General features: G+C 47.2%; 1 protein-coding gene across 1 annotated transcript in view; it reads left to right on the plus strand.

Moving 5' to 3' along the window:
• The first annotated feature begins 20760 nt into the window (after positions 1 to 20760).
• Positions 20761 to 22991, plus strand: part of EXOC3L1 (exocyst complex component 3 like 1) — a 270326-nt gene continuing 268095 nt past the window's right edge. The window contains exon 1 of the mRNA XM_069653979.1: positions 20761 to 21250. Coding sequence (XP_069510080.1) covers positions 21184 to 21250 — 67 coding nt within the window. The 5' untranslated portion in view covers positions 20761 to 21183. The remainder of the gene's footprint in view (positions 21251 to 22991) is intronic.

Raw genomic sequence — 22991 nt, forward strand, 5'->3', positions numbered from 1 at the left:
GGGAGTTCAGATACCCGAGTGGGCTTTTAGGAATAGAACCAGGTTGTTGAGGGAATCTGCACTGACAAAATAAATCATCCAGAAAGAATTGCTCCTTCAGACTGAAACTGCCCTTAAAGATGAAATTCTGACAGATATCAGAAAGCTCTGGAAAGAATTGAGTGACATATGGCACAACAAAGCATTAATCCAGCTTTGGTTTTTGAAACAAAGATTTTGTGAGAGGGGCAACAAGGCCCATACTCTGCTGACCGCATGCCTGCAAAACCAAAGAACAGATAGGGCTGTACATAAAGATAAGAATGGAAAAGAGCCGAGTAAACCGGTTGAGTTCACTAAACCCTTTGCCCGATTTTATGCTTCCCTACACAATACTGAAGGAGGGAGTGCAGAAGAGAAAATGATGCAATATGTATCGAAACTTCCTCCCATTCCGCTGGCTAATGGTTATCTACTACTTCTAAATGCCCCGATAATGATTGAAGAGGTCCAGCATTCTATATCTAAGCTCAAAGCTGGCTCTGCACCAGGGCAGTATGGCTTCACACCAGCCTTTTATAAAGGATATAGTAACTCTTTAGCTTCTTAGTGAAACTCTTCAATAAAATGTTAAAGACAAGTCAAGCCGGTGCATCATTCACAGAGCCTCGAATCATAGTTATTCCGAAGGAGGGTAAGGATGACAAGGAATGCGCTTCTTATCATCCCATATTACTAATAAATGTAGACGCCAAGATTTACGCGAGTAGCTTTCCCAGGTTCTACCCCAATTGGTACATACTGACCTGGTTGGATATGTTAAGGGCAGGCAAGGTGCCGATAATATTTGCAAAACCCTTCATCTGATAGCCTACATTAATGACTACGATGATTGCCCTGTTCTGCTGTCGATTGACAAAGAGAAGGCATTTGATAGGGTCGAAAGGCCTTTTTGTGCATAGTTATGCAATGTGCTGGGTTGGGCCAACAATGGACAATTAGTGCTTAGGCGTTATATCGAAACACTCAAGCCAAAGTTGTGGTTAATGGTATTGCATCTGAGACCTTTGTTTTGACTCGAGGCATGCGCCAGGACTGCCCCCTGTTGCCCCTTTTGTTTGCCTTAGTCCTGGAGCCACTTGCACAAGCTATTCGTGCAAATGTCCGGATAAACGGGTCAGTAAAGTTTGGGCAAGACTACAAACTTGCATTATTTGCAGATGACGTTTTGGTGTATATAACCCAACCAACATTGTGTCATGAACTACAGAACGCGCCCCTTTTGGACTTCCTGGTCCTTGTCTCAACGAGGCTTGCACTCCCTGGTACTCCCAACATGGCCGTCCAGTGTGAAACACCTTCCTCGCTCTACACATTGGACGTAGCTTGTTGTATTAATAGACCACGCCCCCCGCGGCTCCGCGCGTCTCAATGCTATTGCGAAGTAGCGACCAGACATGTGCTCCGTCTCCGTAGCTCGCGGTATTGCTTCCCTGATTCTGTCCCTACTAACTTAATTCCTATTCCCTCTCCTTTCTTTCTTACTTCCTGGACTCGTGTGCTGAGTAGTGCACTTTCTTAATTTCCCGGATTCCTGGATCGTTGCATCCCGGAACTTTGAACGCACGCTGGAGTCGGAAGAGACTCGTGCAGCCTTATTCAAGACCCGATCCGTCTGCAAGAAGACATCGACCAAGAAATCCAGCAAAGATCGGACTCAGGTGAGAAGGGGGGAACTGCTTGACAGTTTGAGACGCCACTCGACCGAACTCGATATGTACATGGAAGCGGCCGTTCAGGACCTGATGCGTGGCATGCAAGAACTAACAACGGAGGTACAGAATCTAAAGGCGGAAAACGCCGCTCTCAAGCAATTAGTTCTATCCCGTGATTCTGCCACAAAAGAAAGTGTGTTGATGGGCGGCATAGTTGACAAATACGATGGGTCGGCAAAAACCCTTCGTGGATTCCTGGATTCATGTTTGGTCCACTTTACTTTTAAGCCCTACTACTTTTTGACTCCCAAGGCTAAGGTGGGTTTCATAATTTCTCACCTTTCAGGAAATGCCTTAACCTGGGCTACGCCCCTCGTTAATTCCGGCGATGCTCTCCTAGATGACTATGATGGGTTCATACAGGCCCTTAAACCCATGTTGGACCACCCAGAGCAGGTCTATAGTGCCCAGGAACGCCTGTTAGACTTTCAGCAGGGATCCCAGGATATGCTCATCGAAACCCTATTCAAGCAATTAGCCAAGGAAGCTGATTGGTCTCCTGAGGCGAGTTTTACCTTTTTCAGGAGAGGACTGAATGAGGAGATTAAGGATGAGTTGGCCAGAGTGGCTCGCCCAAACTCATTCCAGGCACTAATGGACTTCATATCCAGGAAAGGAAGGCAGAGAAGAAGAAATCCAGAAGAAAGCATCAGAAAGTGTCCTTTGAGAGCACCACCAAGACGGACACAAACCCAGGCTCAGTCACTGAACCAGAACCCATGCAGATAGGAGCCTTTCCGTGGACCTATATCCCTGCAAGAAAGGATGAGAAGGATTCATACGGGTTTGTGCATGTATTGTGCCTCAGATAAACACTTGGTTAGGGAATGTTCTCTAGCCCCCCCTCGGCGTTCGGGAAACGCCAGCTCCCGATCCTAGATGGAGCAGATCTTGGGAAGAGAGATGTTTGCTCCACATCAATTCCATCCTTGAACTCTCCTGGACAAAACAATTTGGGGATACTGCAGGTCTTCCTATCGCCCTCCAAGAATAAGACCTATTTCATTTTGGCGTTGGTAGACTGCGGAGCTATGGGAATATTCATTGATCAAGATTGGGTTATTAGTCATCACATTCCATACGAGACACGAAGCACTATGCAGCCAGTGGAAGTAATAGACGGAAGACCCCTCACCTCAGGGCCCATAAGCCTGCAGACTAAAGAGATCCAGCTTTCTATAAACCATCACCAAGAGCGGATTAGATTCGACATCATTAAGTCAGCTCATTACCCCATGGTATTGGGTATGCCCTGGTTACAGAAACACAATCCGTATATCAATTGGACAGCAGGATCACTATTCCTAGGCTCAGAGTTTTGTAAGTCTCACTGTCTATTCTTGGATCCCCCCTTGGCGCCCCCTAAAGAACCACCATGAGACCAGCAAACACCACTCATGGTTTCCAATATTATACAAGTCCCTGAGGCCTATCAGGGCTATGCTGATGTATTTTCAACTGCCATAGTCCAGGCCTTATCTCCTCACAGACCTGAAGACTGCGCCATAGATACAGATCCTTCAGCAGTGATTCCCTTCGGCAGAATGTTCATCCTTTCCGAACCTGAGAAAAAGGCCCTCTGAGAATACCTGGATACCAACCTTGAAAATGGCACCATAAGACCTTCAAAATCTCCAGCCAGCGGGATCTTCGTTGTTCTTTGTTCCCAAGAAGGACACCAAGGAACTCAGACCTTGCCTCGACTATCGTGGCTTAAATCAATGCACCTCCAAAGACCGGTACCCATTGCCCTTGATCTCGGATATCCTGGAAGCTGTGAGAGGTGCCGTAATATTCACGAAGTTGGATCTCCGGGGTGCCTACCATTTGATCCGTGTCCGGGAAGGAGACAAATGGAAAACAGCCTTTAGAACACCCTTTGGTCACTATGAATATCTAGTCATGCCCTTTGGACTAGCTAATGCCCTCGCAGTTTTTCAAAATTTCATGTATAGGGTGTTCTCTGACATGTTATTCCTCTTCGTCATTGTCTATCTGGACGACATATTGATCTTTTCCAAGGACCTTCTAAAGCATGAAGAACATGTAAAGGCAGTATTACAACGACTCTGTGAACACAAACTTTTAGCCAAACCCGAAAAATGCTTGTTTCACGTTACTTCTGTTCACTACCTAGGATTCATCCTTAGCCCAGAAGGAATTGGTATGGACCCTTCAAAGGTAAAGGCCATACTGGCATGGCCCGCTCCCACGTCTGTGAAACAAGTTCAATCCTTCCTGGGGCTTGCCAACTTCTACCGGAAGTTCATATTCACCTTTTCCGAGATCGTTCAGCCGATGGTTGCTCTCTTGAAGAAAGACACCCCCTTTATCTGGTCTACACCGCAAGATAAGGCATTCCAACGTTTAAAGGCAGAGTTCAGGCAAGCCCCCATCTTAGCCCAACCCGACATAAATCGACCATTCCTAGTGGAAACGGATGCCTCTAACTACGCCATAGGAGCAGTGTTGAAGCAGGAATTTGAGGATAAACTGGAACACCCTACTGCTTACCTTTCACGAACCCTGACTCCCAGTGAGACACACTACTCTGTCCTGGAAAAGGACCTGTTAGCCATCCGCCAAGCCTTCACTGAATGGCGACATCTACTTCTGGGTGCTAGACATCCAGTTCAGGTCCGCACGGACCATCGGAATCTTCAAATTCTGCAGTCATTGGAGTGTAGGAACAGTCGTCAGGCGCGTTGGGCCTACTTCTTTGCCCAGTACCAGTTCCACATCACTCATGTTCCCGGATCACAAAACCTGATTGCTGACGCCTTATTTTGACGTCCTGACTATGTAACTACTGAAGATAGGGCCTATCCTAAGATGTTTCCCCACACGATCTTTGTAGCTCAAGCAGTCAATCTCCTGGAAGAAATTCGAGTGCAAACCCAATCCTCTGATCTCTGGAAGGATATTTCAAGGAAGAATCAATGGAATCTAAGAGTCAAGGAAGGATATTTATTCAAGGACAATGGACTGGTCATTCCCACACAGAAATTACAACAAAGAATAATAAACCTCTGTCATGATACCCTTCACTCCGGACATCGTGGCATAACCAACACCCTCCGCCTCATACAAAGACAGTTTTGGTGGCCTGGAATGAAGACCGACATACAGCAGTACATCCAAGCTTGTGCTATCTGTAGTCAAAACAAACATGATAACGAGACCGGCGGGTCTTCTACTGCCAACAAGGACATGGGAATTCATTGCTACAGACTTCATTGTGGAATTACCACCTTCCCGAGGATACACGACCATCATGGTTACCATTGACTTGTTCACTCATATGGCTCATTTTACACCCCTGTGTAAGCTACCATCCTCGTCCGAACTTGCTGGAATCTTTCTGGAACACATATTCCGTCTGCATGGACTTCCTTCCAAGATCATATCTGATCGAGGACCTCAATATGTCTCACAATTCTGGAAACATCTCTGTCGCATTTTGGGAATCCAACGCGCCCTCTCATCAGGTTATCATCCCCAAACCAACGGGGCCACAGTACGTGCTAATTAGACCCTGGAACAGTATCTTCGATGTTTCGCCACCAAGGTTCAGGATGACTGGTCGCTCCTGATACCCGTGGCTGAATTCGCTGTAATACTCACCTGATTCCCGCAGAGGCGCCGGTCTTGACTTGGTGAATGCCGTATCTTCAAAGGTGATGTGTAACACACGGTTGGCTCTTTGGGCTGGACCTCTGTGCACTGTATGTCTGACTTGAAGAGTAAGATGTCTGCAGATAGAAAATATGGGATTAATGAACTGGGGTTATTGGGTGCCTCTCTCCTCTTCCCTTTCTCTTCTCCTGTAGAACCCCAAAGGTTAACGCCCTCACCTTAGGTAAGTGAACGCCGAGCTCTCCATCTGCCTCGGGGCAGGGTGCCATAACCAGTTTCTTCACTGGATAAGCGTGCAGGCCTCTTGACCTCAGAGGACTGCTGTCCGTCGTTAACTGCACGAACGGTAAGTTCTGGGCACTTCAAATGTCTTAAAAGTCTTTTGTAATGATATCTCTTGTTTTGCAGGGTTCCGGCGATGGCGGATGGCGGGCTGATGAGAGTTGAGGATCGAACCCGCGTGAGGAATAGAAGCGCCTGGAAGCACGTAAGTAAGCGCTTGTAGCCTGCTTCACGATGTGCACTAACTGTCCCTTTTATCTTGCAGGTACAAGTTCGGAGCTTTAGAGAAGCTGAAGGGTGCTGGAATACCCACTGGATTCGGCGTGGGAAGGAGTAATGGCACGTGAGTAATAAAGTTGCCCAATGTCTTTAAACGCACCTTCTTTTGTCTTTCAGATGCGGGATGCAGCGCCGAAGGCCTCCGAAGCGTGCGAAGAGCTGGTAAGCTTTTGTCTTTCAGATGCCGGAATGCAGTGCGAAGACCTCCGGAGCATGCGAAGAGTAGGTAAGCCTTTGTCTTTCAGATGCCGGAATGCAGCGCGAGGCGTTGGTGACAGCCGATGGACCAGGTAAGAGATGCGCTGCCACTGAAGACCGTAGTGCTAACCTGTTCTTTCTTTGTCTTTACAGGTGCTGCTGAAGACTGGATTCCAGGATGATAAGCCTTTGTTCCCTTAGGCCCAGGATCAGAAGCAGAAGACACGATGAGCGATCTGCTGCAGAGAATGCAGAATAACACAAAGCAAGATTCATCCATCGGGTGTGGTTTAAATAGCCTCCTGTAGTGCTTAGGTGTCTCCTTCCACAGCCACGCCTAGGTAAGAAAAGAGTTCCTGCTTTCCAGAAGAGTTCCAGTGTTCTGAACCTAGGGAGTGGCTCCTGCCCCACCCAACAGGAAAAGTAGTCCCAAACAGAAGAGGATCAGGGGTTCAACTGGCAGGTAAGTAAGCAGCATGGTCTGCTGCAGGTAAGTCCACCCAAGCATTATGAGCCTGGCGCTTCCAGCGCTGGGACTGGGCATCTTTATGAGCCTGGTGCCACTGGCGCCAGGACAGGGTCCAAAAGGTCCCAATTGGGACTGGCTGGCACTCGGAACCGGGGTTATGGGTCTGCTTCCAAGGGAGTCGGGCAAGTCCTGATCTTTTGGAAGCAGAGATCATGACAGTACCCCCCCTCAAGGCCCCTCCCAAACCGGGCTTCTCCGGGGGTTTGGGCTTGTTAGGAAATGTTCGATGAAATCTTTTGATTAGACGAGGCGCGTGGACATATTCTGCAGGTTCCCAGGATCTTTCTTGGGGACCGTAGCCTTTCCAGTCAATCAGGTAAAATAGTTTAGATTTGGAGATCTTGGAATCCAGGATGCTTTTGACTTCAAACTCGAGTTCTCCATCAACTAGAATAGGTTTTGGAGATGTAGTTAGTCGGGTTTGAGGTTGCACAGGTTTTAATAGAGAGACGTGGAAGACCGGATGTATCTTCATGTGAGGGGGCAAGTCCAACTTGACCGCTACTGGATTTACTATGGGAATGATGGAATAGGGACCAAGGTATCTTGGGTTGAATGTGCGTGGTCCTTTTAGAGGTAGATATTTGGTGGATAACCAGACTTGATCTCCTACTTGATATTGGGGGGATTTCTTCCGATGTTGGTCTGCTCCTTTCTTGTATTGTTCTTTAGCCCTTTGAAGGTGAGAAACGGCTTCCTTAAAGGCTTGGGTGATTGTAGAATGCAGGTGGTCTACTGCTGGTGTTCCAAGATCTTGGAGTGGATCCAACTCCGAGGTTCGAGGGTGACTACCATATACAAGAAAAAACGGGGTCTTCCCAGTTCCCGAGTGGACAGAGTTATTGTAGGCATATTCGGCTATCCAAAGGATATATTTCCAAGTTTTTTCAGTTTGTTGTAGCATGCAGCGCAAATACTGTTCCAGAGTTTGATTGGTCCTCTCGGTTTGTCCGTCGGTTTGAGGGTGGTGGCTGGTCGAAAGTCTCACATCAATTTGAGCCGACCGACAGCAACTTCGCCAAAAATGAGAAATAAATTGACTACCTCGATCCGAAATTAGAACTGAAGGAAAACCGTGCAGTCGGACGATGTTTTCGAGAAATTCTCGGGCCAGAGTTGCTGCTGTTGGTAAGCCTTTGAGTGGAATGAAATGCGCCATCTTGGAAAACAGGTCCACGATTACTAGGATCGTATTGTATCCGGAGCATGGAGGTAGATCGGTGATGAAGTCCATAGAAAGCGTATGCCAAGGGCGAGGCGGGATGTCAATAGGGCGTAAGAGGCCGGCTGGTTTTTCCTTTTGACTCTTGTTTTGGGCGCATACTCCACAGGACATTATAAAGTCTCTGATATCTTTTTTCCAAGACGGCCACCAGAAGTAGTGCTTGATCTTTTCCGAGGTCTTGGTCATACCGGGATGTCCTTCCATTAAAGAATCGTGATAACAAGAGATTACCTTTTTCTGTAAATCTGTGCTGGGCAGGTATAACCGTTCTTGGAAATATAATAGGTTGTCCTTCACCGTAAAGTCCTTTCCCTGCAGATGCCAATTCTGTATGTCTGCTGGAGTTACCAGTAGCCTGGCTTTATCCTTAACTTCCTCTATGGATTGTGTGGCGATTACACCTAGACTTCTTTGTTCGGGAATGATAGGTACAGGTTTAGGATTGATCAAATGTTCTTCCACTCCCATCCGAGAAAGGGCATCAGCTTTACCGTTTTTTGTACCAGGTCGATAGGTAATTATGAAGTCAAACTCGGCAAAGAATAGTGCCCAACGGAGTTGCCTAGAGGATTGAGCTTTTGCGGTTTTCAAATATTGCAGGTTTCGGTGATCTGTAATCACAGTAACGGTGTGTCGGGCCCCCAGAAGATAATGCCGCCAAGCCTTAAAGGCGGACTTGATAGCTAGAAGTTCCTTATCAGTAATAGTGTAATTGATTTCAGGAGGCGAGAATTTGCGGGACCAAAATGCCACGGGATGCAACTGATTGGTTACTGGGTCCTTTTGTGATAGAACTGCCCCCATGGCAAGGCTCGAAGCATCAGTTTCAATGATGTAGGGGAGTTCTGGGCGAGGATGTTTTAAGATCGGTGCAGAGATAAATCTAGTCTTCAAATTCTGGAAAGCTTGTTCCGCCTCGGTAGACCATTCAAAACGTTTGTTTTTCTTTAACAAGGCGGTGATGGGCTGGGCTATTCGAGAGAATTCGGGGATAAACCTGCGGTAAAAGTTAGCGAAGCCTAACATGCTTTGAATACCTTTTACGGAGGATGGCGATGGCCATTTGAGAATTGCATCGACCTTCTTTGAATCCATACGCACTCCGCTAGGTGATAATATGAATCCCAAGAATTCAACTTCAGTCACGTTGAAAACACATTTTTCCAACTTAGCGAAAAGTTTGTGTTGACGCAATCTCTCGAGGACCATTTTCACGTGTTTCCGATGTTCAGTTTCCGATGAAGAATAAACGAGGATGTCGTCAATGTAAACAACAACACACACATCTATGAGCTCTCTGAGGACATCGTTCATAAAATATTGAAAGGCGGCCGGGGCATTGCAAAGTCCGAAGGGCATGACCTGATATTCAAATAGCCCATACTTGGTGCGGAAGGCCATCTTCCATTCATCGCCCTCTTTTACTCGTACCAAGTGGTAGGCTCCTCTAAGATCCAGCTTTGTATATATGCATGCTTTTCTGACTTGGTCCAGGAGTTCAGGGATCAAAGGTAACGGATATCTATTCTTAACGGTGATCTGGTTCAGGGCGCGATAATCTATACAAGTTCTAAGGTCCCCTTCTTTTTTTGGAACGAACAACAAAGCTGAGGAAGCAGGGGACTTGGAAGGACGAATAAACCCATTCGCTAGGTATTGATCCAGGTATTGTCGGAGGTGAAGATTCTCAGGCTCGGTGAGGGCATAAATTCTACTACAAGGAGGAGTAGATCCAGGTATCAGGTCTATCTGGCAGTCATAAGACCTATGAGGAGGTAGAGAGTTAGCCTGATCCTTCCGGAAAACATCTTGGAATTCTAGGTATTCAGGAGGTAACTGGGGAGCCTCCGAGGAAATTGCTGCCAGTGCAACACCAGGTCGAGGGTGACAAGTAGAGACACATTCTGGAAACTGAACCGTTCTTGCTCGCCAATCGATCTGAGGATTGTGCTTCTCTAACCAAGGAATTCCTAGAATAATCTGGAACTGAGGGGCCTTGATCACATCGAACACGATCTTCTCATGGTGTCCATCTTGACTTACTAGCGTCACTTCTTGGGTGGTATGCGTTACTGGTCCGGAGGCTATCTCCGTACCATCCACCGTAGTAATGACGTCCTTTACAGCCTTTGGACAAAGAGTCAGATTCATCCTCAAAACCATTTCATGATCCACATAATTGCCGATGGCACCGCTGTCGACGTAAGCTTCAATCGCATGTAATCGATCCGGATGTTCAGGGCTAATGAGGACCATAGGTATCACGAAATGCGAGGTCACTGAACTGGTTTTAACGCTCGGCAAGAGGACCTCTATTCTTGTCGGGCGAGGTCGTTTCCCTGCTCAGAGTTTGTGACCCTGGTAACTGCAGCTTCTACTGCCTTCTTGGCTGGTTTCACCGGACAGTCTCGAAGAAAGTGCCCCGAGTTTCCGCAATAGAGGCATAATTGCAGCTGTTTTCTCCTTTCCCGCTCCTTTTGTGTTAGTGGTCCTTTCAGGCCCCCTATTTGCATGGGTTCCCCGGAGTCTACTCCTTTGGTAGGAGTTGGTGGTTTGGAAAATACTCGAGCATCAAACTTGGAACGATCGGCCTTCCTGTTCTGCAGTCTGTGGTCAATTTGAACGACTAAGTCAATATAGTCCGAACAGTCTTGCGGGGGATTCACTACTTGGGCTAACACATCTTTGAGCTCTCCACGTAGACCTCTATAAAACAGCGTAATCCTTTTGTCCTCAGGCCATCGAGTTTCCACTATCAGTCTGTTGAAAGACGCAATATAAGCCAAAAGGTCTTGATTACCCTGTCGCAATGAAAGGAGCTCATTGTCCAAGGCCTGCCCCTGTGAATGTCTTGCAAACAGTTTTTCCATACTGAGCTGAAAAGCTTGAAAATCATGGAGAACCGGATCATCTTGATTAACTAGAGGGATCGACCAGTCTGCCGCATTGCCACTAAGGTACGAAAGCACGAAAGCTACCTTAGCTTGATCAGTTGGAAAGGCTGCTGGCCGGCATAAGAAGTGCAACCGGCACTGATTAATAAATACTGCAAACCTCTTTGGGTCACCAGAAAATCGTTCGGGCGGAGCCAGAGGTACATTCCCAGGTAGGTTGATCTGCACTGGGTTCGTAGAGGATGTTGAAGGAAGATTTGCCCCTGATGCGGGTAACGGAGTTTGTCCGGCTTGTGACTGTAGCAATTGTCTAGCGAGATCGTCTGTTCGCTCCTTGGAAATAATCAGTTCCCTTCTTAGAGCATTCGTTTCCTGACGGGCTGCATGCACTTCTGCTCTTAGTTCCCCAAGTAACTGGGCTAGCTGGTCGGTATCCGAGGTTTCCATAGCGCCTGGGTGGGAGTTTTGCGGTAGGCTTTGTGTTGTGTAACGCTCACCTGATTCCCGCAGAGGCGCCGGTCTTGACTGGGTAAATGCAGTATCTTCAAAGGTGATGTGTAACACACGGTTGGCTCTTTGGGCTGGACCTCTGTGCACTGTATGTCTGACTTGAAGAGTAAGATGTCTGCAGATAGAAAATATGGGATTAATGAACTGGGGTTATTGGGTGCCTCTCTCCTCTTCCCTTTCTCTTCTCCTGTAGAACCCCAAAGGTTAACGCCCTCACCTTAGGTAAGTGAACGCCGAGCTCTCCATCTGCCTCGGGGCAGGGTGCCGTAACCAGTTTCTTCACTGGATAAGGGTGCAGGCCTCTTGACCTCAGAGGACTGCTGTCTGTCGTTAACTGCACGAACGGTAAGTTCTGGGCACTTCAAATGTCTTAAAAGTCTTTTGTAATGATATCTCTTGTTTTGCAGGGTTCCGGCGATGGCGGATGGCGGGCTGATGAGAGTTGAGGATCGAACCCGCGTGAGGAATAGAAGCGCCTGGAAGCACGTAAGTAAGCGCTTGTAGCCTGCTTCACGATGCGCACTAACTGTCCCTTTTATCTTGCAGGTACAAGTTCGGAGCTTTAGAGAAGCTGAAGGGTGCTGGAATACCCACTGGATTCGGCGTGGGAAGGAGTAATGGCACGTGAGTAATAAAGTTGCCCAATGTCTTTAAACGCACCTTCTTTTGTCTTTCAGATGCGGGATGCAGCGCCGAAGGCCTCCGGAGCGTGCGAAGAGCTGGTAAGCTTTTGTCTTTCAGATGCCGGAATGCAGTGCAAAGACCTCCGGAGCATGCGAAGAGTAGGTAAGCCTTTGTCTTTCAGATGCCGGAATGCAGCGCGAGGCGTTGGTGACAGCCGATGGACCAGGTAAGAGATGCGCTGCCACTGAAGACCGTAGTGCTAACCTGTTCTTTCTTTGTCTTTACAGGTGCTGCTGAAGACTGGATTCCAGGATGATAAGCCTTTGTTCCCTTAGGCCCAGGATCAGAAGCAGAAGACACGATGAGCGTTCTGCTGCAGAGAATGCAGAATAACACAAAGCAAGATTCATCCATCGGGTGTGGTTTAAATAGCCTCCTGTAGTGCTTAGGTGTCTCCTTCCACAGCCACGCCTAGGTAAGAAAAGAGTTCCTGCTTTCCAGAAGAGTTCCAGTGTTCTGAACCTAGGGAGTGGCTCCTGCCCCACCCAACAGGAAAAGTAGTCCCAAACAGAAGAGGATCAGGGGTTCAACTGGCAGGTAAGTAAGCAGCATGGTCTGCTGCAGGTAAGTCCACCCAAGTATTATGAGCCTGGCGCTTCCAGCGCTGGGACTGGGCATCTTTATGAGCCTGGTGCCACTGGCGCCAGGACAGGGTCCAAAAGGTCCCAATTGGGACTGGCTGGCACTCGGAACCGGGGTTATGGGTCTGCTTCCAAGGGAGTCGGGCAAGTCCTGATCTTTTGGAAGCAGAGATCATGACATTCGCCTACAACAATTCCGATCATTCAGCACTTAAGACCAGTCCCTTTTATTGTAGCCAAGGTTTCCATCCATCGGTTCTACCCTCTGTTCTCCCTCATCCCACACCAGTACCTACTGTCGACTCCTGGATCGAAACCCTCATCAAAGTACACCAGGAGGCCAAAGAAACTTAGAGAAGGCCAGTACACAGACTAGAGGTATGCGGATTCCAAAAGAAGACCACGGCCTTCTTATGCAATTGGTGATCAAGTCTGGTTGTCCTCGAAATTACTACCCCAACATCTACGGCCAAACAATTTGGCCCCTCGGTACTATGGTCCATTTCCCATCAAGGAAATTATAAATCCAGTCTCATACCGGATCAAACTACCAGACTCCTGGAAGAAAATTCACCCAGTTTTTCACACATCCTTATTAAAACCCTACATCCAATCCTCCCGAAATCCTGCAGACCCCCTCCTCTGCTGGTTGACAACCAACTGGAATATGAAGTGTCCCGAATATGCGACTCCAGGTATAAACGGGGTCAGCTTCAATACCTGGTTGAATGGAAGGGATATCCTCCTAGTGAAAGAACCTGGGAACCACTTTCTAATCTGAAGGCCCCTCGACTGCTCAGAAAATTTCACCTCATACACCCGGGCAAACCAGGAGGAACGGGTTTTCGGAGGAGGCATGCTGCCATGACCTAGAGAGCGCGCCCCTTTTGGACTTCCTGGTCCTTGTCTCAACGGGGCTTGCAGTCCCTGGTATTTCCAACATGGCCGTCCAGCGTGAAACACCTTCCTCGCTCTATACGTTGGACGTAGCGTGTTCTTTTAATAGACCACGCCACCCCGCGGCTCTGCGCATCTCAATGCTATTGCGAAGTAGCGACCAGATGGGTGCTCCGTAGCTCGCGGTATTGCTTCCCTGATTCTGTCCCTACTAACTTCATTCCTAGTCCCTCTCCTTTCTTTCTTACTTCCTGGACTCGTTTGCTGAGTAGTGCACTTTCTTAATTTCCCGGATTCCTGCATCGTTGTATCCTGGAACTTTGAACGCACGCTGGAGTCGGAAGAGAATTGTGCAGCCTTATTCAAGACCCGATCCGTCCGCAAGAAGGCATCGACCAAGAAATCCAGCAAAGATCGGACTCAGATGAGAAGGGGGGAACTCCTTGTCTATCCCATCCCTCTTCACAACTCTGGCAGAGTATGGTACACTATCAGGGTTTTGCGCTAATTTGAAAAAAACGGAAGCGCTCACATTGATGCAAAACTCTACCCTTTCGGGACATTTGGTGGCAGATTGGGGCTTTAAAATGCAAACCGATGGAATTAAGTATTTGGGAGTTGTAATAACAAAAGAATTAGCAAACTTGTTTCGCGTTAACTTCCTGCCCTTATGGGAAAACATTAAGGCTGATTTGCATAGGTGGACTAAAATAGCACTTTCCTGGACCGCTAGATTCACAACTATTAAGATTGATATACTACCTAGGTTGTTATTTCTCTTCCAATCGCTTCCAGTGGTAATCCCGGAATCATTTCACGTAGAGGTAAAGTGATCAGTACTGAGTGTTTCTGTGGGCAGACCAGAAACCTCGGATACCATACAAAACGATCATAATGCCCAAGAATGAGGGCGTTATGGGTTACCCAGATATCTTTGAATATTACAGAGCATCACAATTACGCATACTTTCAGACAACCTGTGGAAAAACACAGAAAGGCAGTGGGTAGGCCTTGAAAATGGGATGTTCTCCCCATTGTCTCTGTGTCCATGTTTATGGGTCCCCGAGAATTCCATACCTCGCAGAATCCGTGAACACCCAGTACTCACAGTTTTGTGGTCTCTCTGGTGACCATCACAGGGCATGCAGGGAGTGACAACATGGCCGTCTTTGCTTAGCTGTATTTGGGCCCCTCCCATAAAAGATATGTTGGTTAATCCAATCCGCTTTCAGCCTCAGTATGAGGGCGGTCTGGTAAGAGCAGGGCAGATGTGGAAAATCAGCACCTTTGTGACAAAAGATGAATCAAAATTAGCTCAGCAATGCAGCAGTATTCCACCACCGCAATACCTACAATTGAGGGGTGCATTACTGGACCCGCGTTGGTGTGACTGCCTCCGACGATCGCTCACCCCATTGGAATGCGCTCTGAAAAATTCCATGGCTCCAGGGGGTTAATTGCAGAGTTATACACCTTCTTAATTTACAGGGGTCATTTACTGATGCCAGGCACACAAGCCAGATGGGATGCAAAGCTGGGCTTACAAAATAACAGAGACACTTGGGCAGTGATATACAGAGCAGTATGGTCCACCTCTATCTCCATGCAGTACAAGATGCATAATGGGAGGTTACTAATGTGATGGCACCTAGCCCCTCAAAGACTAGCAAAAATGTACCCTGGTGGTAATCTGCATTGTTGGTGAGGTTTCCTCGAAATGTGTGATTACTGGCACCAGTGGTGTAGCTATCAGAAAGTTCAGACATATTGAAGGACATTTTGAGTTGGATGCGAGCCATTGATGGAATCCATAGGAACTTATCCCCATTATTGGTATTATTTGGAGTAGAGACAGACACAGAGGGGATGAACACAGCGTTGTCACGTATTCCTAGAAATCTGCTTCTGGGGGCCAGAGTCTGTTTTACAATTCGCTGGAAACGCAATATGCTGCCCACAAAGAAGGAATGGTTGAGCAAAGCTCACAAGATATTTCAGATGGAGAACATTACAGCCGCATTGTTGTAGACACACTCTCATATTGACATAACATGGCTCCCCTTCCTGGAGTATTACACTGTACACATAGACACACTCATGCAGGCAGCGTTGTAATATGCGAAAGGTGACCCAACAACTTATGAATTACCACACTATCCATTTAGATATATGGGCCTTGGTCGAACAAAAGGGTGTAACAGTTTTTCTTTTCCTCGAACTGAACATGGCTTGATCCAAATAAAATATTGTGTTGTGAAATGAATAATATTTGAAATAAAGATGTTGTTTTCCCAGATGTGAGGGGAGGGTTGTTGGGGTGGCAAGATTGATGAGGTGGGGGGATTGATGAGGTGGGGGTGGGGGGTTCTTTTTTGGTTAGCGAAAGCAATAATGCCATCAGAGTCACATTCTGCAAGTGCTAAGTTTCTTGATCAGTTTGATCTTTTTTTTTCTTTTCTCTTCTCTTCATTTCAAGAAGTATTATGCATACTGTGTAATGTTCCACATTGTATGTGACATCTGATTTGGCTGTACTTATGTGTTCTTGGTTGGACTAATGTTGGTAACAAAGTCAATAAACTACTATTTACACACATAAAATATGAATACTATATTAATTTTTACACATTTTTTAAAGTACTTTTTTATATCAATTTGTATATAAAAAATATTGATTTTTATATGAATTTGTATATGAATTTTTACAATAAACATATTCATTTGTATATGCATTTTTATATATATTTTTATCAAATCTATACCATAGCCGTAAATATGGATAGCCGCTGCCAACGGGAAGGGCCATTTGCTGACATCATAATCGTGTCACTTCACAGGACCCTAGATTCATACTCCTCGCCTTCAGAGCTCACTTTACTCATGGATAAGTGCCTGGGCTCTATGGCCAGGGACTGCTCCAGAAATCTATATCCGTCGATAGCCATTTTATATAATTTTAACATACATTTTATATAAAATTGATATCTACATTTATATAAAATTGATATAACAAATATCGGGGGGCTTATCAAAAATATTGTGCCACTTATCAAATTGATATAAAATTGATATCAAACATTTTGGGGGCTTATCAAACAATATCATTTTGATATAAAGTTGATATAAAATGTATATCAAATGGATATCAAACCTGTATCAAAATGGGTGGAGCTATGGACACAAAGGGGGCATGGCCCCCTGTCAAAATTAAAGTGTGATGAGTTGTATCCCGCTCTACTACTCATGCCACTAACTAATGTATGCTACGTGACAGGCTGGGCTCTGATATTCCAGCTGTTCGGTCACTAGTGCTCTGGAAAGAACCTGTGCCAAGCAATGAAGAGCTGCCAACATTTTAAAATGTGGCCTGATGGCGTGAGAACGTGCAGGGGTTGTTTGGAGGTTACCCTACTGCAACATGCCCATGATGGCATAAGCAGGGAAGCGATACTGCTCAAGATCACGTGGTCTGACAAACCAAAGAGGGTGATCCTGAGACGAAATACCCTATCGGTCTGTAGCCTTTTTTGCGGCGGTCTGTAGCCTTTTCTGCGGTGTGGCATCTGCTGCATCTTGAAAGGGCAACATTTTGTGGAGTTATCTGTGTGCTTATGTGAGGTCAGTCATATTAGCAGCACAGATGATGGCTATGGAAGTAGCAGTAGGTGTGAGCAGTCTGACTTAAGGTGTGATTCCTGAATGTTTTTTTGCAATGCACCAGTAGAGCTATGCTTCAGGTGTGGGCTTCATGGGAGCATGGCGTTGTGGAAGATGTGAAAGACTTTGCTGACCTCTCAGGGTTGCGCATCAATTGGAGCAAATCTACACTATTCTTACTTACGGCCCCTACAACACAGAGCAGAAAAGAGTTGGGATTTCAGTGGTGGGTGAATTCGGTGTTCTACTTAGGTATGAATGTAGCTAGAGATAGTTCTACCCTTTATTAGACTAGCTCTGTTCCATTACTATTGGATACTCCAAATAAAGTAGACCGCTGGATTAAATTACCAATTTTGCTTAATGCCAAAGTTCCATTGATAAAAATGGTGATACTTCCAAAATATCTGTACCTGTTCACAAAAATCCCACTGCAGCTATCAGCATCCTTTTCCCCACGTTGCACTCCCATTTGATATGACTGATATGGGTTGGAGGTCATCCTCATCTAAATTGGGAAATATTCACTTTGACACTAGAATGGTGAGGCCTAGGTGAGCCAAATACAGAAATATATTATCTTATGGCACAACTCCATCATGGCATATCGTGGCATACCTCTTCAGCAGGCTTGCAGCATGAAAAGCTTGAGAAGACTGCAACTGCCCCAAATAACTTGGAACCCGTACTTGTAGGCCCCGTAGAGAGGAATTGGACTGTGACTATAAAAGTTTGGGCCTGTACCAGACTTCATGCTAAATGACCAACCTCAAGCATATCGCCCCATCTTTTATCTCATTAGAATCTCGCAACTCTGGATGATACTGTATGAAACAAATGAGCTCATCACCAAAACAGGGTTTCGAGAATTGGCAGAACGTAATTCCCCAATTTCTCTAAATCCCCAGTAGGCAGCATTATCGTAACATACGTCACTGAAACATCAAGTACATGGAATACCATATCCACGATGTATATGACGGCTATGCAATGCAGTTCGATTCTCCCCACACATATCTATATGCATCTGGGAGACAGCTCTGCTGATGGCAGTTGAAGCTGATTTATGGGCTGCGATATGTATGCAATCAAAGCATATTTCACTCCACAGTGAACACCATCTTTTAGATTTCAAATTCCTCCATCAAAGGCATCCGACATGCGCTTCATAGCCTGGCACTTTTAACTGCGCATAAACATACTGCCTCACATTGGATGCATCCTTCTACACCTGTGTTACAGTTCTGATTCAGGGAATTGATCTGGGCAGCGAAAATGACAATGGTGTTGTGAACTCTTCATCTTCAAGCACAGTGTGTACAGATGTACTGTTTATATTTTATCTGTTAATTGCACTTTCTGATGTTCAGTTCTTTGTTGCAATTGGCTGGATTGTGTATGAGATATTAGGTCCATCTTGCATTTATGTGTTTTGTTCTTATTCTATATTATCTTTTGATTTAATTACCAATAATCTCAGTGAAAAAAAGACATGCGCAAAAATAGAAAATAAACATAGTTGTTAACCCTGAGTCCTGGTGCCTTAAAAGGTATGTCAGGATACCTCTGCCCCCCACACCCGTGTCCCACAGAGCCTATCCATGTCCTACTCACTTCCCCATGTCGGGACAATGCACCCTCAGGAGATGACAATGTAGGTCTCCAAATGCCAGGCCTATCCGCACCTCTGGGGATGCCTCTGTCGCTGCAGCCCTCATTCAACTTTTAACCATTAGAAAAACACAACACCCACCCTTTCAAGACATCTGTGTTCCTTCTCTGGTCGTGCTTCTGTCAGCAACAGCTGGTGTGGCTCTAATAAATGTGCACCTGACAACGTGACTCTTATCAAAAGAGAGAGAGAGACAGAGAGAGAGTGATATATAGTGAGAGGGGGAGCGAGTGAGAGAATGAGAGAGATAAAGAGAAAAACAGAGAGAGTTTTAGATCAATGTTCGATATGCTAGGTGCAGATGTTAAATGTTAAAGGTATTTGTACCACGCACCGTCACCAACGGAATTGGTCCCCAGGCGCTCAGGCGGATCTGAAAACAAGAAGGCCAGGGGGTGTGGGGGGATTAATCGGGTGAAGAGGGAGTCGGAAAGTGAGAAAAGTGATGTCCTCTTGGCAGATTCAGTTCGGTTTTCACTGTGCGCTGAGCTTGGGTGTGAATTTCAGATTGATGTGAGTCCTTGTGTGCTGCTGGTGCGAGTTATGTGCTTTTTGTTTGTTGTTGCGGTGTGGTGAAGTGCGTGCGGTTTGCCGTATGAGAGGGTGGTTGTGTGGATTTTTCTATGTGTTAAGTATGCAGAAATTTGAGCTTTTGTGTTAGTGGGTTATATGTCTCTTAGTCCTTATAATTCTTGCTCTATATATCCGGTTGTCCTATGGAGTAGGCATATGCTTTCTCTTTTTTTCTTTCCTGTCCGTGTAATTGTTAGAAGTGATGGCATGCATGGCAAGTTCCCAGCTGTGTTATTTCAGACCTTTGTGTACCAGGTTGAGGTGTGTATTGTCCCCCATTCTGATATGAGTGCTGTACTTTTACAATCACTCCCTCCTTTCCTATCTATTTCCTGCTGGTGATCCATTGCTGCCTGTGTTTACTTCGTAGGCCAAGGTGTTACTGACATGCCACCTTTACCCTTCCATCCCGATCTCTGCGTGATCATTCTTTGGTATGATTCTAGTTTATCTATCTTTCAATTAGTAAGCTGATATGACGTGGATTGTTCTTCCCTTACTTTAGTTGATTGGCGGTAGCTTAGGGAGATAGGCACGATCGGTTTCCTCTCTCAGCATTGTTTCAGCTGTGTATGTGCCCCAATAGGCACTCTTTCTAGTTATGGGGTGAAGAGCCAAGATTTGTGTTGTTTTCTGAATAGGAGGTGATCTCTTGTGTTATGTATGTTCTTTGGTAGCTCGGTCCAGGTTTTTGGGACCAGGTCAGAGAAAGAGGATCCTTCTAATTTCTTTTGTTGTATGGTTTTGGTTCCAAACGGATGTCGCCACTGGATCATAGTGGCCTTGTTGAGCGGTGCACGTTTATTTTTTCTCCTAGGAACTCCGCGCCTTAGCTGTGGATTGCTCTGTGCGTGATGCACGTTGATTTGAACTTGATTCGCTGTTTTATTGGTAACCAGTGTAGCATTTTCAGCGCTGGTGTGATATGTTCTCTTCGAGGTAGTTTGAGGAGCAGTCTAGCCATTATTGCTTGGCCCCTCTGCCATGCTCCATTGCCTTCCCCTTCTGTCTGTCATTCTCCATTGCCCCACTCCCTTTTCTAGACATACCCTCATTGCCTCTTTCTGTGCCCTGATGCTTTGCCCTGTCGCCTGCACTTTTGCCTATTATTATAGCTAGTCTCCTCCCCTCTCCTAACCCACAGTCAGTCACACTCTCTTTCGTCCTTCAACCCTTTATCCTTCACCCCTTTATTCCTTTATCTGGCCTCGTTTACCATTTGACTGCTCTTGTCCCCTCTGGCCTTCTCCCTCTGTGTCCCCCTGTGCCTTTCCCCGAGGCCACTCTCCCAATATACAGTGTTTGACTTCCCCTTTGTTCCTCTGAGCCGCCACCCAATTCCTCTCCACTCCCCATTGCCTCTCGTTACTCTCATAATATCCCCATCCCTGCATATCCCCATCCCTGGCCACCCTTTGGCATTCTTCCTCTGCGTGCCCCTCTACGCCCACCTCCATTCTTTAACTGAGTCCCCGGCTGTCACAGTAGTCACACCCAAATCGTCGCACTGCCCCCTTCCCTCCCCCAGAATGGCGCCCCTCCCAGAAGTGCGCCTCCTCGCCTCAGCCTAGTCTGCTCTTTCCCTTGTCACCTTATAGATCCCCTCCCCAAAGCCATTGTGCCAGCGGCGCTGCTCCCTGCAGCCGCCCCCACCCCCTTTTCTGGGTTTCCTCTTCCAGCATCCTGTGCTGCTGCGAGGCTGGCCGCAGCATGCTGGAGTGCTGTGCGAGCAGAGGAAGCCGCAGTCTGCGCCCTGCCCATCCCCCGGGCCTGTCGTCCGAGCAGGGGTCGGAGAGCAGCTGGGGGACGGCATGTCTGCAGAGGGGAGCCCTGGCCGTGGGTCCGCAGCAGAGGGGAGCCCGGACGCCAGCGGTGCAGGTGAGACGGGCCGTTTTATACCTCTCCGAGGCAGAGGGAGCTGTGTCACTGGGGGCCACTCACATAGTCACGTTTCAACGCCATCGCGCACCTTACCAAACGGGGGTGTGGGGCTCAGCAAGTCTCCTTGCCCAGAACGGTTATATTATGATCCTTCTCCAAAGGGACAGCTGTAGAAGACTTTTGTTTTCCCCTTTCCCAGAAGGGAAAGTGTTTCCAATGCCCCTCCGCAGCGTTAGACATGGGCTGGGTGGTCTCTCTCCTTCCCAACCGCTACAGTATACAGACACGCGAGTCTTCCGCATAATCTACTTTCCCAAAAGGTTTTTTTTTCTGATCCTTCTTCCCGTGGATGGAGACACACAGGGTCTTCATCTTCTCAGCCTTCCTTCCTGACAGGGACCGGCACAGGGTGTCTCCTCTCTCACTGGGAGAGACACAGCTCTTCTATTTCCCCTAGAACACACACATACGGGAGTTTCTGGTGTTCCCCTAGCCCAGACTAGAGACGATGTTCTCCTATTCAATCTCCAGGTAGCCAGCGGTGGAGCCCCTCCAGTCTTTAGGAGTGGGGGAGAGAGATCCACACTCTAGTCTTCTCTCCAGCTTGTAGGTCAAGGGATGTGCTTCCTTGCCATTGGGGGGGAGGGGGTTGAGGGGGGACTGCTCTAGGAAATAAGATGGACCAGGTTTGGTAAGTTCTTGTATTTAGCCCAGGTTTGGAGCACCCAGGGGAGAGCCCTCCTGGGTCTGGCGCAGGGGTGAAAAGCTTGCATATATGGACCAAGCGTGGGGCCCTCTTGTGTCTGCACCAGGTATCTGGAGCTCTGTGCCTGGAACAGTTTTGGAAAGTCCTTGTCTTTAGCGCCGGTTGGGGACACCTGTGTGTCCCAGAGAAGGAACACTCTGGGTTTGGCCCAGGGCCCAGGGGTGAAAAGCTTGCATAGATGGACCAAGAGGGGGCCCCTCTTGTGTCTGGATCAGGTATTGGGAGCTCTGTACCAGTTTTGGAAAGTCCTTGTATTTAGCGCAGGTTGGGAACACCGTTTGTCCCAGAGGAGGAACACTCTGGGTTTGGCCCAGGGGTGAAAAGCTTGCATAGATGGACCAAGAGGGGGCCCCTCTTGTGTCTGGATCAGGTATTGGGAGCTCTGTGCCAGTTTTGGAAAGTTCTTGTATTTAGCGCAAGTTGGGAACACTGTTTGTCCCAGAGGAAGAACACTCTGGGATTGGCCCAGGGCCAAGGGGTGAAAAGCTTGCATAGATGGACCAAGAGGGGGCCCCTCTTGTGTCTGGATCAGGTATTGAGAGATCTGTACCAGTTTTGGAAAGTCCTTGATTTTAGCGCAGGTTGGGGACACCTGTGTGTCCCAGAGGAGGAACACTCTGGGTTTGGCCCAGGGGTGAAAAGCTTGCATAGCTGGACCAACCGTGGGGCCCTCTTGTGTCTGGATCAGGTATTGGGAGCTCTGAACCAGTTTTGGAAAGTCCTTGTATTTAGCGCAGGTTGGGGACACCTGTGTGTCCCAGAGAAGGAACACTGTGGGTTTGGCCCAGGGGTGAAAAGCTTGCATAGATGGACCAAGCGTGGGGCCCTCTTGTGTCTGGACGGTTCCTAGTCATTGCATCGACTGCCAAACCGTTGAATGCCATACCATTGAAAAAAAATGCATCGAAAAAAAGCATTGAATGCATTTTTAAAAAAATGTAATGAGGCGGTTCCCCTCCAAGCCCCATTTTT

This window comes from Ambystoma mexicanum, chromosome 1p (genome assembly GCF_040938575.1).
Source record: "Ambystoma mexicanum isolate Mex_15411 chromosome 1p, UKY_AmexF1_1, whole genome shotgun sequence".
In the NCBI taxonomy this organism is placed as follows: Eukaryota; Metazoa; Chordata; class Amphibia; order Caudata; family Ambystomatidae; genus Ambystoma; species Ambystoma mexicanum.